General features: G+C 43.0%; 1 protein-coding gene across 1 annotated transcript; it reads right to left on the reverse strand.

The window, feature by feature from the left end:
• Nucleotides 1-5,088: 5,088 nt before the first annotated feature.
• Nucleotides 5,089-12,876, reverse strand: LOC101868474 (sterile alpha motif domain-containing protein 9-like). Its single transcript, XM_034067645.1, has 3 exons — nucleotides 12,487-12,876; nucleotides 11,046-11,090; nucleotides 5,089-10,513 (listed from the first exon to the last, which is right to left on the reverse strand). Exons 2-3 carry the CDS (start codon nucleotides 11,047-11,049, stop codon nucleotides 5,862-5,864), a joined length of 4,656 nt encoding a protein of 1,551 aa, XP_033923536.1. The 5' UTR covers nucleotides 11,050-11,090; nucleotides 12,487-12,876; the 3' UTR covers nucleotides 5,089-5,861.
• Nucleotides 12,877-13,542: the final 666 nt, after the last annotated feature.

Consider the following 13,542-nt stretch of genomic DNA (forward strand, 5'->3'; position numbering starts at 1 on the left):
TAGCATTCTGATGAGTCAGTATTGACCATCCATGGTATGAACTGGCTGTGAGGGTTGGTGTTTACTCATCTGTTGGCTGTTGTGAATGGTGAGGTGCTTGCACCTTTTTGAGCAAGTTCACAATAACTTGACTTATTCTTACTTCTCACACCTCAGGTCTTAGATCTTTTATCTGAATCTTAACTGTGTTCTCAAGTGCTATTCAGAAAGGGGCTGTGTAGAGAACTTCAGCTTCTGCTGCCCTTAGTAGCCAATGTATATAAATTGTTGTTGCCAACAGCACTTTGAATTATCAGAAATTAATGCCATACAGCCAAAGGTAACTAATTCAGTATCTTCCATTTTAGGAAATTATATAATCCTTTGGGATAAAGATGTCATGCAGAGCTTTTTACTCTTTTTTTTTTTCTTTGAATTAATTGCATATATGTTACTTGCACTGAATTCTTCAGCTTCTTTCCCCTAAATTTTAGTGGAAGAAAATACATTTTGCTCTTTCATTTGTAAAGTCTAGAATAAGAACACACTTTGAGACTGTTTAATGAAGGAACCTGGCAATGTAAGTATTGTGATTTCTTTTGTTTGTGGTAGGCAGCAGGATTACCTTGTTAAACTTATGGCAGAAAAGTAAGGGCAAATTGAAAGTAGTTTTATGGTTGCCTTTACTTCATATGCTTTTCTTAAGCAACAAATTGTGGTAATTGAAGTTTGGCAGCTTTTTTAATGAAAAACTAAATTCTGGGTGAAACTTCTTGGTTTAACACAATTTGTGTTTCTGTTAACTAGCAGCAGAATTTCAGCATTTGCTACTTACTGGTAGAGAAGAAAAATTCCACAGCACTGCCAGTACAGGTTAGTTTAATCTGTAAGTACCTGATGTTCCTATTTGAAATAATTTGTTCAAATGATACCACTTAAATACATGAGGGGAATTTTGGTCTCTGCAATGTGAATGTATCTGTTATCTACCACTGTTCCCAGTAGTGAGTGAACAGCTAGAGGGGTGTTTTTGGTTTTGTTTTTTAATATCTGCAGTGGTTTAAACTGCTCTTGTTGGTAACGTCTGCAACTACTTAGAAGGAAAATTTTATACAGAAACTTAACAGATAGCCACTGGTGTTACTGAAAAGTGTGAAGATCTAAAGTTGAAGTCACTTCTTCAGTAACATGCTTATTTAAAAAGAGGCTGTTTTACCAGTGAACCAGTTATAGGATACTGCATTTGATGGGTTGGGGAATAAGCATTTGTGTTGGTAAGAATCCATAGCAGTAATTTTTATTTTCTTTAGTCATTGTTAATACTGTCTCCTAACAACAGATTTTGCTTTGTTAGGCTGGTAAGCCAGGATCTGCTTGTTCTCTGGCTTTTATCGTTTTGTTTTTTGTTAGCCCATTTCAGCACTTCAGAGGCTTCTTGCAAATGTGGTTTTGCTCAGCTGTTTTACCTTACTCCAGAGTTACTGCTCTGCCTCTTTTGTTTTTCTTCTGCCCTGTTCCATATTCCTGGAAATTGTGGCTTTTTTATTTTTTTATTTTATGGAGTATTTTACACCTTAAAAGAAAATAGGAGAGATCCTTTGTGATTGAATAAAAGATGCAGCCTTCTCCAGAATAGCTGCACATGGTTTTAGTTAAGCTTTGTGTACCTCATCCTTACATATCAGCACAGGAGATAGCGTAGTTTCACAGATGGATGAGCTGAAATAATTCATTTCTCAAGGGCATGTTACCACATGGTGAATTTGAGGGGCTTTTGACATCATTAATGGCTAATTATATAGAAACTAGGCATTGGGAAGATCACACTAGTGTGGCAGCTGAACAGACACTTCAGTTTGTCACCACATCTGAATGGCATAGAGTGTTTTCATGAGACTTGATGCTTCCACCAATATTGCTTAGGTTAGAATTTTGAAGTATTACCTGACACTGCAGAATTCATCCTACTAACATAAAACTTTTCAAGGGGATTGTATCTTCCCAGGCTTTAGGATAATTACACTTGAAGCCCATCTCGTGGCATCTTCTCTGCATCAGTTCTCTTACACTAAATTGCTTTGCAAAACTAGCTACATGCAGATTTTTGAATAATATTGCATAGGTGTTTCTCCCTAGAAAAAGAAGGAAAGTTGTACAATAAAATTGTATAACTTATCTTTGCCTGTATTTCCTAAATCTTAATGGAAGATATGCATGAAAAACAGGGATACCTTGCTGTGAGGTCATTGTCCTATTAACAGAATGTATGCATCTTCTTTTTAACTTCCGTGGTTGGCCCTAGTTGATAATGCAATGCTCTATACTAAGTTGGAATGAGTAACTGATTGCTTTGGCTGCTGAATTACTTTGTGAGTCTCAGTTTTGGCAGTGGTTGGATGCTGACCTGCACTACTTGTACACCAGCTTGGCAATCAGTGGGGATAACTAAAGGATAGTGGTGTTTTCTAGTATTTTATCAACAGAAAGTGCATTTGTACCTGGTAGATCCTAATATGAGCTCTGGTAGAACGTCATCTCTTTGTGAAACTTTTAATGGCAATTAATTATAGTACTTCTTGCTAGAATTAAGTTTATTTTCTTTTGAGATGGGACCAAAACAATACAGGAATCAGAGCTTTCATATCCAGATGAGCAGTCTTAAGTTGTAGGTCGACTTCTGATGCAACGTTACAGCAGCTGTCCAGTCTAATGTGGTTCAGGAGTCTTCCTTCCCAGTTCTGATAAGGAATACATGGAACAGTGAGTCATTTCACACTATTTCCTTTAGACTTCTGCTTAATAACACCAAGTCACCTTCAGATTCTGGTCACTGTGTGATGAGCCCAGACTCCAGACTGTTTTTCCTACCTTAAAGTACCTTAAAGCACGTGATTGAGTTGTGTCCCTTCTCAGTGTGTCGTGAAGGTGTTTTCTGTAACTTGATACTGCTTTTGTGTAAGTAGTGTGAAAGGGATGGGATCATTGATCTTTTTCAAAAGACACGTGGCAAAATACTGATGTTGAATCTAATTTGAGAAGTGAGAGACTGGTAAGTATGTGCATCATTTTAATGCATGCAAGTAATAGTAACAGTAACTAGCTTAATTTTATAGCATTCAGTTTACAAAGAAGATTTAAAGAAAACATGGAGCTGACTTCATTTGCATCCCTTGGGAACCTTCTGTGAACTGTATGCCTCAGGAATGGATCACTGCACATATACAAGTCTGTAACGTGTGTCTGCCACTGTGTAACAGTCTCTGATTAAACAGAAGTGAACCACTGTTTCTGTCTTATTTTTTTTTCTCCTCGAGAACTTTTTCAAAGTATCATTGCAACAAATGTTAGATCTTCCAAAGTATAAAATCCACCTTCTCCCCTGCTGTGGTTTGAATAACTTGGTACTATCTGTCATTGTCTATAAACTGCAAACACTCATTCACATGACCTTTATCTTAAAGTGTTTTATACCCAGAGACAGGAAATGCATTCTGACTTCCCAACCTGTTACTTTTGTTTGCTGCTGGTCTGCTGTCCTTCTGCTGAACTGTCTATACAGAAAATTTGACTATTTTAAGTTGTAAGAGTTGGGGAATATGGAGAAAAAGTATCTAAAAGTGTTTTTATAAAACTTGATAAAGTGAGTGTGCTGTTACATGGCCTGTTCTAAACTCATTTAGAGTGATAGGATGGCAAGATGAGGTGGCTTTGAAGGTGAGTGTGTGCAACTGCTGCCTACAGGATAAACAGATTACTCTGCTAGGCTGGTTGGTCTCACCTACCACTGTTTACTCATAGGTTAATTTCTAAAAGATGAAGATAAACCCATTATTTTACTGCTCCACCACCTGGAACAATTTGTGGTGTTTTGGATGTATGTAATGAGGAGCAAGTAGAGGACCCTTTAGGGAAGACTGCTGCTTTACATGAGCCCTTCATTGGAGTTTGACCTCTGTCCCTTTTGGCTCTATGGAAATTTGGGTATTTGAAAAACAGGAGAACTGCTTTGTCCTAAAAGCTGGCTGGAGCAATGGGGGTTGTGTGTTTCTGGCTGGTTGAAGTACTCCCAGGTTTCACTTACCAGACCTGGGGAGTTTGACTGGGTAAGGAGTAAGAAGGATGGGTCTGTACTTTCTGCACTGTAAGCCTCAGCAGCTAATTTTGCACTATGGGAGCCTGAGTGCTATTCTGTATGTTTATACTTTTATTTGTTTTCTGCAGGGCACAGGGGGAGGATGTTCATCTAATGAAGTGAAGCATTCGGATCTAAGCCTTTAGCTTGTAAGAGGTAGAAATGGGTATATTTGCAAAGCAACACCCCTACTTACGCCTCAAAAAGAAAGACTGGAGAGTTGGCAGTAGTATGGGCTGCAGGGCGCAAGGGCTAGTTACAGTATTGAATCGGGTGTCTGAAGGCAGAAAACAAGTTACAAGATGAACCCTCTTGGCCAAACCCTGCAAGGGTTTACGTTGCTGTGGAGTCTCCCACATGGAAGGCAAGGGAAAGAGACTGATATGGCCTGGCCAGCAGTGGCAAACTTTGTTTCTACTTCCTGAGGCCATAGTGTGAATGTTTTGCCTAGATAGAATAATCTTTGTTTTGATCCTGTTTGTTCTGAATTCACAGTGGCTTGCAGTCCCTCCTATAGTTTCTTGCTGTGCCCCAAATCTTGGCCGAAATTGGAAAATCCAAATCATACCTTGCGACTGTTAGAACTGCATCTTCAGGTAGGGTAATTTAAGCTCACATAGAAACAGTAATTCTTTGTAAAGAATGTTTATTAGAGTAAAACTTAAGCCACATGACAGGTTAGCTGGAAATTTTAGTCACAATATTGTCAACAATGTAAAACTCTAGAAAGAGCAGGCACCTGCCGTGGAACGGTCTCAGTCAGAGATCAGTGTGATCAGACAAAAAGCCATTTATTGCAAAGCATTAACTCCTTATATACTATTGCTTACACACACCTACAGCGATTTGGCATATCATGATTGGATACTTGTCTAGAAGACCCTTAGTGACTAACATATAATTGGTTAAGCACAGCTGTGAGAACTTGACCTCGAAAGCTTGCCAACAGTCCACAGTTCTCATAACTCAGTGAATTACAGCTTCTCCTTATCTTGCTTGCTTAAGCTTCCTCAGGCCTCCCACGGCCTTGCTGTATCCCTCGGAGTTATTCAGAGCTCATGTACCAAATATCCATTCTCCTGTGAGAACACTGTCTCCACAGGCACCTTTGTTATGAGAAGCTTAAAAGGACATGATGGTTGCAGACCCAACGGTCACAAAAAACTCCTTTGCGTATTTTATGTTACTAAATCAGGCCAGACAATATTTTCAAGCATATCTCTGTTTGCAGTTAGAGAGATTTGGTCCTGTAGTATGTGGACACTTAAATATTAAGTGCAGGAGTCATTTGGTCTGTGAAATCATAACAATGCTTAGATATAATCTTTTTTTGCCGTGATTGTTCTGTTGCTGGGTTGTGTCTGCACCTCTCTCCAGATACAGGTATGGTTTGTAATATTTACATGGAAAAGCAGTGTAAGAGTGATGCAAAATTTGAGAATTGTCATGTGTAAAAAGTTGGCTTAAAAATTGCTTATTGTGTTCCTTTAGTGGCGATTGGCAGATTTCATACATGGTACATGTTACTGAGTGAAGTATGTTGCTTTTGGGGACTCCAAAACTATCAAAGTCTTCTGTTTCAAGGTGTATTTTTACTAGTAGGTTTCAGATGTTTTCAGGTATTTGGTCATCATTGTAGTAGTTAGGTGTGATTACTTTGCTGCCTGGTGTTCAGCCAGTACAGCCCGCTTGGTTTAAATGTGACGACAGTGCTGTATCTTCCAACAGTGCAGTAGGCACCACAAACATACTAAATACCTAGTGTTCTGCTGATGGGTGAGTTATTTTCAACCTTGATATTGAAAGCAACAAGACCCTTAAATGAAAAGCCTAAATAGAAGGTCACATTTTCATTTCCAGGGGGCACTGAATCACGATGGAGTGGCAAGATAGAAAGCTCCTTCACATGACCACGTATAAATAGATTTCGGTCCTTGGTCCAGCCAGAAACTCTTTTGAGGATGTCACGGATCTTGGCAATGTTCCATACAGTTCCATGGAGCCATTTCATTCTCTTCTCATCTAAAGACCCACTAATTAATTTATCAATTTTATTTTTGTGCACAATCTTACCTAAGCCATAACCCTTTCCCAGGAAAAAGGGGGTGTAGATTCTTTTCTTTCTGGTAGGAACATCCTTCATCTTAATGTCGTATAAACGTTTCAGGGTTTGAAGGGCTGAGTTTAGAATTTCATCTTTGTCTGGGTTAGGATCTTTGTCTAAGGCCTCATCTGGCCAGTACAACAAGGTGAGCAGAAAATGGGCACTTGCTGGAAAGGATCTTTTTCCCTTGAAGAATCTTGTACTGAGGACACGAAGAGTTTGCACTGGAAGAAGTTTAGCTGATCCTGGTGCTAAGCACGATAATGTGATGTGGCACAAGATGTAATTGATTAGATCGTTGTCCTCCAGCCTGTCCCGAAGTGGATTTTCTGTATAGAAGCTAAGGATATTTTCTAGCTTTTCAGCTGACCTGACCTCTTTCTTATCTGTTAAGAATGACAGGATATTGGTGACATTACCTCCACCACTCTTATAAATATTCATGCGTCTCATCAGCTGGGTCTCGAGGGCATTGTTGCTGTTCTCCATAAGTGATGTTGAAATGAAGAACCTGGCATATACCTCAGCCTGTCTTTTTAGCCATTTTCTGGGGTTATAAATTTGTTCTTCCTTTTCATCTCTTTCATCTTCTTCGTCCTTCTCTTGGTTTTTGTCTGTTTGGAAATAACTTAAGTCTTCTGAAATCCATTCCAGAGAGTTGTACAGGTTCTGCCGTAAGCCTTTTAAGCGGGAGTGAAGCTTTGCCCACGTTTTTTCAATGTCCTTAGGAATGTAATCTGTGATCAGGTATTTCACAAGCTCCGAGTATTCCCCCTGTGAATCTCTGTGAAATACATCAAGTGTGGACAGGAATTTAAGGAGGCGGCATCCGACTTCTACTTCTCCAAAATAGCCAGCGTTGTTCATACTGTCATGTTCTGCTTTTGCAGCCTGTTGTGCAGCCCTGAAGCATTTCATAGCTTTAAGTGCAATTTCTATCTTTTGAATGATGCTCTGGGCAGTGTCCTCCTGTTTCATTTTGTCCACAGTGAAACTAAACCATTTCCTGTAGACTTGACCTTCTGTATCTAAAATATAAGAATCATTTGGCATGCGAGATTTTGCAACCCCTGCCCAGTGTTCTGCATCTTCAAACTTTTCATTGTTGTAATGTAGTCTGGCAAGCTGCTGAGCAAAAAAGGGATCTTCTCGAAAGACCTCATAGGCAGCTTTTAAAATAGCTATAGCTTTTTCACAGTCTTCAGCTTTACAGACATGTTCAATGAACGGGGAGAACAGAGTGTCAGTAGCGTCACCCCTGCTTCTTTTATCACGTCGAATAAACAGATCTCTGATGAACTTTATGAATTCCTCTCTTCCAAATCTGTTTTCAAAGAGTGGCTTTTCCTGAAGAAGAGTCATTGCAAGTTGACTTTGAGGTTCATTCCCTGAAAGCTGATGCAGAATTTCTTTTGCAACCAGACAGTGTATTATCCGAACAGATGAAATATAGGTGGTGCTTTCCCTTAGCTCGATAAAAATCATTCTTACTTGTTCACTCAAGTGACTTTTAAAATCATATGCTCTTAATTTACTCTCCGTATATGCCCCAAGTCCCAGAAAAGCCTCACAGTGTGACAGTGAAATATATGAATTAGGTACATAAAAATTAAGCAAAGCCACATAGCGCATCAGGCACGTATCACGAGAAGAACGGTCTATGTCTTGTAGTATGTGCCCTACGAAGTCTCTCACGTATGTTTCATTGAACTCCTCGCACATCAGGACGAATGTAAGTATGAATTCGGGCTTGACATCTTTCTGCTTCAGTTTTTCAAGTTTGGTTCTGAACAGACTTTTCTCTGAGTCTGTCAGCTTGTGAGTGACAGCAACTGTGTCCAGTGGAGAAGCCTTGCAAAGCCTTTCGGGATCATTGGATCGTCTGCAGCACATGAGGATGAAGTTAGGTCTGGGGGAAATTACTTGCCTTGTTGTTGTTACAGCATCCATTAACTCATTCCTTAGTTCTTCTAGATAGTCTTCTTCATAATCTTCAATCAGGAGAAGCACAGGAAGACAATGACTGATCTCTTTTTCTTCATAGTCTCTTAATACAAGTGCATGCTCGCAGACAGTTGCAGGTGAATATGAGGTTTTGATAACAGCACATCTTAAGTCCTTTCTTCTTTTCCACAGAACTTGCCGTGCGATTGTGCTCCCACCACTTCCAGGGTGGTGAAACACCTTCAGTTTAGGCACAGAACAGTCGTGTCTGCTTCCTTGTAAAATGTCATCCAGCAGTTTGCAGGCATCTTTGCATGCTTCACGTTCAATGATCTCCCCACATCGCCTTTTGTCAGCGAGCCACAAGTTTTCCCAGATGATTTTTCTTCCTTTGTAAAAATTTTGTTCTATTTCTTGTATTTCTTTTTCAGTCAAATGATCTAATTTGATATCATCACATTGGTCAACACAAAGGATTTCTAGGGAAAAGAGTTTCTCTTCTTCCAGCAAGGGAAGGGTGCATAGCCCTCTAGTAGAAACTGGCAGGTGTCTGGGTTGTGCTGTTGAAGGCAGCATTGCTTGGATGGTGGCATCTACGTGACTTAGCTTCATGCCCACAACGCTGCATTGTTCCAGTGTCTCAATGCTGCAGGTTGCCTGAGCTAGATTAGCCCACTTCTCATAATTTTCTTTGGACTCTGCAATGCAAACAATGTACTCTGTACCATTCATCTCTGTGTAGAATTCCTGGAAAGTATCCACAAGTGTTTTCTGCACTGGTGATAGCAACAGGAAGAGCACAATGAAAGACCGCTTGGGCAGGATCTCGTCACAGATACGAGTAATTGCTTTCTTCAGGTATTTTTTCCTTGTTCTAATCCACGTATTTTCATCACAAGGTTTTTCCTCCCCAAGGAAGTCGCTGCGCCCGTTGCAGAACACCCAGCTGGTCTGGTCAAACAGGCACAGATGTTTCTGAGAGGCAGGGTTTCCAGTCTTGCTTTCATTGGAGAAATCCTGTAAAAAATAAGCCCTTGTTGCGTGGTGTTTTTTGTACTTGCTGTACAGCCCTGACACGTTGGAATGTTCATCGAAGTCAAAGACACAGAAGATGTTCAAGTGCATTAAGAAGTTGATATAGGTCAGATTATCCTTTTCACATCTGTTTGTGACAAGGATGTACCACAGGGAATCATCCATGTAGCTTTTGCCATCATTAAGTAGAATGGCTAACTTCCTTCCTAAGTTTTGAGATACTTCTACATGTACTTCTGTGCTGGAGAGCTCAGCTCTTTCTCTTTGCACATCCCTATCTTGTATACCCCGAATAAAAGTAGCAAGATTGTTGGGTTTCACTGGTTCAGACTTGGCTCCCAGTCTCTGATAGATAGCTTTCTCTTTTGTCAGAATCACCTTCTGGCTCTCTTCATTGTATTTTGGCAAATATACTTCAAAAAAGCTGTTCTTTACTAAAGTGGATGTGGGTTCAATGTCAACCTCCACCACAAACCTTTGGTCCTTAGAGTCCTTTGAAATCACTTCAACAAAAACAGGAGCGTGAATACATTTCCTTGCAATTTCTCGTTCATTTTCTTGAAAACACTTTTCTATATGATCTAATGCATCAACGTAGCATTCCTGCTCTGTGACCTTCACACCAACAATCTGCCCATGTTTGTAGCCCTTGTCCTCAACACTGTCCATGATGCCAAAATGGATGGTGCCATTTGTGCGAATGTTCATGCAGGCTGAAGCAAATCGTATCACTTCACAGGCAAACTTTGATTTCAGTTGATTTTTGTTCAGTTCTGCAGCGATGGCAAAAGATTTGTATTCATGGCAAGGAGTGATCAGATCACAGACTCCTGATTCCGGAGCAAGAACTCTGTCTTTCACATATTTAAAATTCATATCTCGACTTTTAAATGGTCGACAGTTGCTGAGTTCTAAAAATTCATCATCACCATGTTTAAGTTGGAAGCTCCTTCTTTGCTTCTTGCTGGAAGCAGCAGCTCTGTGGTCTCTGCTGGGTTTATCCTGAGGAGAGGCATCTGTGGAGCTTACCGGCTCTGTCTGTGCTTTGGTTTTGTCGGCTGCTTTGCTGCTGGAGCTCTTGCCTTGCTGTGCTTTTTCCTGGAGCTGCAGAAGTTCATTCCTCTTGCGGATTAGCATGTGGATTTGGCCTGCCTTCATACCTATGCCTTTGAGGAAAGAGTCATCCAGTTCCATTAGTGCTGGACCTGTCACTTCTTCCTCATGTAGTTTTTCTACATACTCTTTCTTGATTCCAATAGATTCCAGCCAACACTGGACGTGATTCTCATCCCATTTGCTCGTATGTAATGTTCTGTAGTCTGGAAGTTAAGAGTTATGTATTAGTAATGCAAGCTAAGAACATGTCAATGTATGTCACAGGCAGCATGATTCTTGCAAGACTGACCATATCCAATGCAAGATTCTTTCTACCAGTCACAGTGAGAGACTTTGTCCTCTCACGTGTGTCAGTTCTGATGACTAAACCCAACCTTAACATTAATTAAAAGCAGTCTTGGGCAGTGCTGCAAGATTAACAAATCAGTGAAGGGGGAAATCATGCGGAGGGCTTGGGAGTGATCCTCAAAGGGAGTTGTGTAAATAACCAGGAATATTTATTTTGAAGGGAATGATGGGATGAGGTTATCAGAACTGACAGGAATGAGTTCTCAAGGTTTTTGAGGTAGGTCATTTACCCACCTGAGCCTGTTTATTTTTATGAAGGTAGAATCAATGCAATCCTTATGGTGATGTCAAGAGTACTGATCAGTTTCCCCACTAGACATGAACATTTAAAATGCAAATATTAAAAAGCAAATTGCTTTTTAGACACTTTGCAAGAGCATCACATACCCATTGCCTTTGATGAGGGATGTCCTGCTGTTAGAGAACCAAACCCTAGAGGGGGAGAAAAAATACCTGTGTTCAGGTTTACAGTTAACATTCCCGTGTTAAAACTGATGTTATCTGTTCGGTTTTCCCAACCTCCCCCCTAGCTCTGGTGCTCACTGGATTTACCAGTAAGCTGTTCAAATTGCTGCCCAACCCCACAAGATTTTACTTTTTAAGTGGGGTGTCCTTGCCTGATACATTACCTCTGCCTTGCTCAGGCTCTGGTTACAGGGATACAGAGATTGACTGTACTGCACGACAGACCATGTTACGTTTGCTTTCTCAGCATCACACCAGGAGTATCTGATTGACGTCAGCATTGGCCATCACTGAGCTATGGACTAGGTAACAACGGTCACAGTGGTGTGTGGTGGTTTCTGTGTGCAGGTTCAGTAGGTGGCTATAGAACAGCCAGTTCCATCCTTCCAGCTTATGGTACAGCAGTGCCACTCACTGACTGACTTAAAATGCAGGAAGAGCAGTGACCAGTACAGCCAGTGTAAAAGGCGGTTGTGGGGCTCTGCACAAGGTCAAAGTACGGAAGTTGTAACTGAGGGAATGCAGCGAGCAGACACGGGCCAGGACCTCTTGGCAAGAGGTGAGTGCAGCAGGTGGTGGGGGGAGATGCAGGACCCAGGAGAACGGGGGATGCTACAGAGAACGAGCAAGTGTGCATTCACAGTGCTGACTGATGCTTACAGGGAAGACAGCTTGTGGGAGCCTGCCACGGGACTGCTCTGATGTGCGGGAGGCGGCAGTGGTGTTCTCTGAGGTTCGCTAAACAGGGCAGGAAATGGAGCCCTGACTCCTGCTGCAGCCTTCGCCGTGAAAGGGACCAAGAATGTCCCTTCAGTAGTGGCCTTTTGGTGCCTTGGCCCCCGCAGCCCCTCCCGGGGCTGTGCTCGCAGTGATGGAGGATCCCCCTCCCAGCGCTCGTCTGCTGTGACGGCAGCCGCTGGGGTGGTGCTTGGTGGGAAAACGAAACTGGTGGGAAAACGAAACTAGTGGGGAACCAGAAACTGGGGGGGGGGGGGGGGGGGGGGTGGTGTCTACTCCCGCATGGTTGTAAGAGCAGTTCGGGGGGGGGGGGGGTGCCCCCGCAGCCTGCATGCACTCCAGTGGGGCCAGGTACAGTTGTGGCTGTGGGGCTGGGCAGGGATGGGGCCTGAATCTGTGGGGACAGGGGTGTCCACATGGCCCAGCAAGCACCCAAGCAGCTCGGGCAGTCCCGTTTTCTGCTGCTGAGCAGCGCTTTCCCCGGGTGGGATATAGCCGGAGGGGCCGGGGTGCGTGTGGTGCCGGGGAAGGGACCATGGGGGCAGATAGTGGCTTTTCTGGGGCTTGCCAGGCTGAGAATAACCGGTCACCCCCTCACCTCCCATGCAGCAGCACCCGCGCTCACCTTGTCAAGCCTGCAGGTAACAACTGTCTCCAGTGCTCCGGACTGCCCGATCCTGCCTCCAGCGAGATGGTTTCCAGAGGAGCCCAGGGAGGATGTTCCAACGTGCATCAGTGCACCGCAGGGAAAGGAGTCTGAGCCCTGTGGATACCTGCAGTGCTCTGTGGGTCTGCAACAGTGCTGCTACCACCCAGCAGGAGGTAGGGGAGCTGCTCTAGAGGAACATCCGTGTTCCGCTGCCCGTCTCTTTCTCAGCAGTGCTGGTGGTGCTGGATGGTGCTGCCTTCCCCACTCATCCTTGCTCCCCGCCTGGATTCCTGTGCCGGGAAGGGTGTGGTTGGTTTGGGTTGGGTCAAGTAGATCCAACCCTCACTGCTCTATCAGCAGCACACAGGCAGGAATGGAACAGCAGAACTTACTACGGGGGGGGGGCTCACAGGCTTTAGCTTTCCTGTAAATCACATGGTTATTTAGAACCCCGTTTCACAACACGCTGGCATCTGGTTGGAGTGTGTCACTGCTCCTAGGTGTGTGTATCAGGGCTGGTCACCGCCTTGGGGCCTGTTAGAACAAGGAAGTGATCCTGGCCTGCAGGGAGGGTCAGTGCTCCCAGAACAAGCAGGTAAGGGGGGGGGGGGCTGTCCATGTCAAGGTGTGCATCTGTTTGCCTATCTCGTGTGTCCATCCCTGCATCTGTGTCTTTGTTTATACATGTCTATGTGTCTGTCTCCGTCCATCTGTCAGTCTGTCCCTCTTTCAGTCTGCTTCTCCATCCCTCTGTGTGTCAGCCTGTCCCTCTCTCCCTGCCCATCACTCCATCTGTTCATCCTTCTTGTCCATTGGTTTGCCTGTCCATTCACTTGTCTGTCATTATGTTTATCCTTTTCTGTCCATCCACCCGTCTGTCCATACTTCTCTCTGTCCATCAGTCTGTCCATCCTTCTGTCAGTCCATCCATCCATACATCTTTCTGTCATCTCTGTTGGTTTGTCCATCAGTCTGGCAGTTTGTCTGTCTGTCCACCTTTCTTTCCATCCATTTATCCATCTGTCTTTCCGT

The sequence above is a fragment of the Melopsittacus undulatus genome, chromosome 11 (assembly GCF_012275295.1).
Source record: "Melopsittacus undulatus isolate bMelUnd1 chromosome 11, bMelUnd1.mat.Z, whole genome shotgun sequence".
NCBI lineage: Eukaryota > Metazoa > Chordata > Aves > Psittaciformes > Psittaculidae > Melopsittacus > Melopsittacus undulatus.